Consider the following 3,833-nt stretch of genomic DNA (forward strand, 5'->3'; position numbering starts at 1 on the left):
TAAATATTTAGGTATTTAGTAATAAGCCGATATAGTCCGTATTTAATTGCAACGCTATATTTAAGTAACACTGTAGTCTGTACTAAAGATTTCAGTCAATTATAAATTTGTTATATTAACTTATTTTTCAGCCACCAAAAGGAGGAAAAGGCGGAGCAAAGAAAGCCCCGGGTATGTAAATAATGCCATAGTGAATTAAATCACTTATTATATTATATAAAAATTTCATATTAAATATTCTATTGATTTTTGTTATCAGCAATCGTAATCGATGGAGTGGATACTTCCGAGATGACACGGGAAAAGCTCGAGCAATTCACGCTCAGAGTAAAAGAAGAACTAGATAAAGAGAGAGAAGAAAGAAATTACTTCCAATTGGAAAGAGATAAAATAAGAACATTCTGGGAAATAACACGACAGCAACTAGAAGAAGCGAAAGCAGAACTAAGAAACAAGGAAAGAGCTACCGAAGAGGCACAAGAAGAAAATGAAGCGCTATTGGAAACAGAAAAACAAAAAATTAAACACTTGAAGTACGAACAGCAAGCTGCCTCAGCTGCTTTACGTGCTGAAAATTTAGTAGCATTAAAAGCAGCAAAAGAAGAACATACGGAACAAGAACTAGAGCTTCTAAATGACAAACGTGCATTACGCCAAGAAATGAGAGAGAAAATGTTAGCAGCGCAAGACGAATTGCGCCGTGCGAAATTAATTCATGCTGAAGAACTATCAAATACAAGGTCTACGTTTGAAGAGCGTGCCAGACAAATTGAAGATAAAGCAGAGAAGAAACTACAAGAAACAAAAGTGGAATTAACTGTTAAACATAGAACGGAGATAGCTGAGGTTGAGGAGAGAAAGAATAAACAATTGTCTGAACTGATTGCTCATCACGAAAGAGCGTTTTCCGATTTGAAGAACTATTACAATGACATAACGTTGAATAACTTGGGTAAGTAATTGAGACAATCAAATTATCAGATACTAGATTCGTTAAAAAATTGTATCATCTAACATTTTTAATACATCTAAGATATACATATTATATTATGTCGCAGTCAACTGATTGAATTGCTATTTGCTATTTGATTGAATGACTAGAGCCTTAATTTTTAATTGAATTTTATTGAGCATTTAATTGAATGACTAAAGGTCGACGACAGATAGATTACGAGAATTAAAATTATTTCTATAAAATGTATCTAATAATCTTTCAGGATTAATCAGCAGTCTAAAACAACAGATGGAAGATATGCAAAAGGTTAAGGAAAGGGCTGAGAAAATTGCTAGAGATGCTGTGGCTGAAACTAAGAGTCTAAGGGAACCGTTGGAAGCTGCGATAATCGATAACAAGGAGTTGAAACGGCAGATGTCTAACTATGATCGAGATAAAGCGGCGCTGGCGGTAAGTAATAAGAATACATAAAGATAATGATAATATTTTTACCCACGAGTCTATAAATAATTGACATTATAAAATACGTAGTGTAACTTTTTGATTATTTTACTAATGAACAACAATGCTATAACCTAAAAATGTTCTTCGAAATATTGCATTGAAATTAATTTCGCAGTCGCATTTTATTAAATTTTTAATTTTTAGGCTAAAACAAAACAACTAGCGTCATTGGAGAAACAGTTTGAAGTACTGAAATGGGAATATGAGGTGTTACAAGTTCGTTTCGACAGAATTCTAGCTGAAAGGGATGAATTAAAAGCAAGGTAATTATTACTTTTTTTTTACATATTTTCATAAGTACATCATACGGGTTTATAGGTTTTTGTATTAATCAACGCAAAATCATAATCGATAAGCTGTAAAAATATTGTAACTTTGCTTTTGTTTAAAAAAATGACAGCAAAATAAATGTAAAAATAATTATTATTATAAACTAGCTGACCCGACCGACGACACTCTATCTTCGCTCCCCTTAAATTTACATGGCCCTTAAGTTTATATGGCCGCTATTTTTTCGCATTTTCTTTAAAAAAATGACGTGTGGCACTCGGGGACTGCCGCGGTAAAGCTATTGCATAGCATGCCTTCGAGCCACACCTCGGAGCCCGTCGGCGTCGGAGTGGTGAGCGTGAGGTTTTTTCGTTACGGATTTTCTCGATTCGGTCCCCGCGCTCAAGGCCCGCGATAGAAGCTATGCAATAGCTTAAAACTCAAAATTAAACGTTTAATACTTATTAGTCATATTATGATTATAGATTTTCGAGAGCAGTCCTTGAAGTTCAACAGCGAGCGTCTTTGAAAACTGCGCTTTTGGAAGCGAAATTGAAAAATATGGAGGGAAGAGATCTTGGTCCAAGGGAAATGCATGTAAGTTTTTAATTAATTTTATATCTATTTCTTCGTATAAATTTATTACTCACGTGAATGATAAAACCAATAGATACTAATTTTAGATGTTCTAATTTATTTATTTCCTGACTAACAAAAAAATAATGTAGTTATGCTTCTTTCAAAAATGACCGTAGGAACTATTGAGACTAAAAGACACACAAGTAGAAGATCTCCGGTATGAAGCAGCAAGGCTCAGGAAAGCTCATGATGACCTATTGGCTACGTATGAAGCTAAATTGGCCAAACTTGGGGTACCAGCTGAAGAATTAGGGTTCAAGTAAGTATAGCGCCATCTAGTAGATACGCGGCGAACTAACATGGTTTGTGAATTTATGGTTGACAACTTTTTTTGTCGTAAAAAATAAATAGAATAAGTATAATAAATAATACTATTATTTAAACCTTATTATTTATTTATAAATACTTTATTGCACTTAAAGATAACAAAACAAGAAATACAAACACTTAAATCTAACTTACACTAAGTACAATTGGCGGTCTTATCGCTTAGAGCGATTTTTTCCAGCTAACCTTATTAATTATAGTGTAGTAATTATAATATGTTTAAAAATTATTTGTTTTTTTATTTTTCAGACCTTTGAAAGCGGTTGCCGTAGCAGGTCTCTCTCCTATCATTGGTCAAGGTCCAGCTGGTTTAGTAACAAAGGATCAAATATAAATTATAAACATCACGATTGTTCATTGTTTTGATTTATACCTATTTATTAAAAGTTTGTAATGATTTAAAAATTATTATTTATTTTGAAAAGCACAACAATTTTTTTATATAAATCCATCTATGTTAAAAGTATGTAACCTACAAAGCTTCGCATTCCACACTGATATGGTAAATTCACTACTAGTCAAAAGATGGCGCTGTACCAAAAAAATAACTTGTTAGTAGGTATTGTATAACATAATATTATGTTTAAAATTTAAGTAAAATCTTAAGTATTAAAACAATATTAATAAATCAATATGAGAAAAAATCTTAAATACATAATTCAAAATGAAAATTAACTTCCTGTAATGGTACTTTCGTCGTAATAAACCCCTTTTATACTTATGCTTTTATTTATTCGAATCTTATCATGTTATACTGTTCAAATTGTGGTTCAAATATTAATAAGTGTCAATATTAAAAAAAGGTTACCTACCTATAGTAAAAACACTGTTTTTTTCTTTTTAAAACCTATCAATTACTATTATAGACTACTAGATAATATTAAAATATAAATTGCTAAATAAATTCTAATTATTGAGCTAAATAATCTTGTAATACGCTTGACAGTAAAACACATTAATTATTATTATGGTCGTTTAGCCTTCACTATACTCGATATTACCATTATTTAATTATCAATATAGGTATCAAAAGTTTCTTCAGTTATTTATACCGACCTTTCAAACCAATTATTTTTCGACCATTTACAATACCAAAGACAAAATTAGACACGTAAAGGTCACAATAAATGAAACACCA

General features: G+C 31.5%; 1 protein-coding gene across 1 annotated transcript; it reads left to right on the top strand.

Moving 5' to 3' along the window:
* Window positions 1-153: 153 nt before the first annotated feature.
* Window positions 154-3,042, top strand: LOC123700693 (dynein regulatory complex subunit 4). Its single transcript, XM_045647983.1, has 7 exons — window positions 154-171; window positions 260-952; window positions 1,218-1,405; window positions 1,604-1,722; window positions 2,215-2,326; window positions 2,485-2,627; window positions 2,945-3,042. The coding sequence occupies exons 2-7, from the start codon at window positions 292-294 to the stop codon at window positions 3,027-3,029; spliced, it is 1,308 nt and encodes a 435-aa protein (XP_045503939.1). The 5' UTR covers window positions 154-171; window positions 260-291; the 3' UTR covers window positions 3,030-3,042.
* Window positions 3,043-3,833: the final 791 nt, after the last annotated feature.

The sequence above is a fragment of the Colias croceus genome, chromosome 20 (assembly GCF_905220415.1).
Source record: "Colias croceus chromosome 20, ilColCroc2.1".
NCBI lineage: Eukaryota > Metazoa > Arthropoda > Insecta > Lepidoptera > Pieridae > Colias > Colias croceus.

Coding starts and splice junctions, on each gene's coding strand:
- LOC123700693 (XM_045647983.1), top strand. CDS start 292: ATGACACGGGAAAAGCTCGAGCAATTCACGCTCAGAGTAAAAGAAGAA. Junction 1,406..1,603: donor GAGATAAAGCGGCGCTGGCG/GTAAGTAATAAG, acceptor TTTAATTTTTAG/GCTAAAACAAAACAACTAGC. Junction 2,628..2,944: donor GCTGAAGAATTAGGGTTCAA/GTAAGTATAGCG, acceptor TTTATTTTTCAG/ACCTTTGAAAGCGGTTGCCG.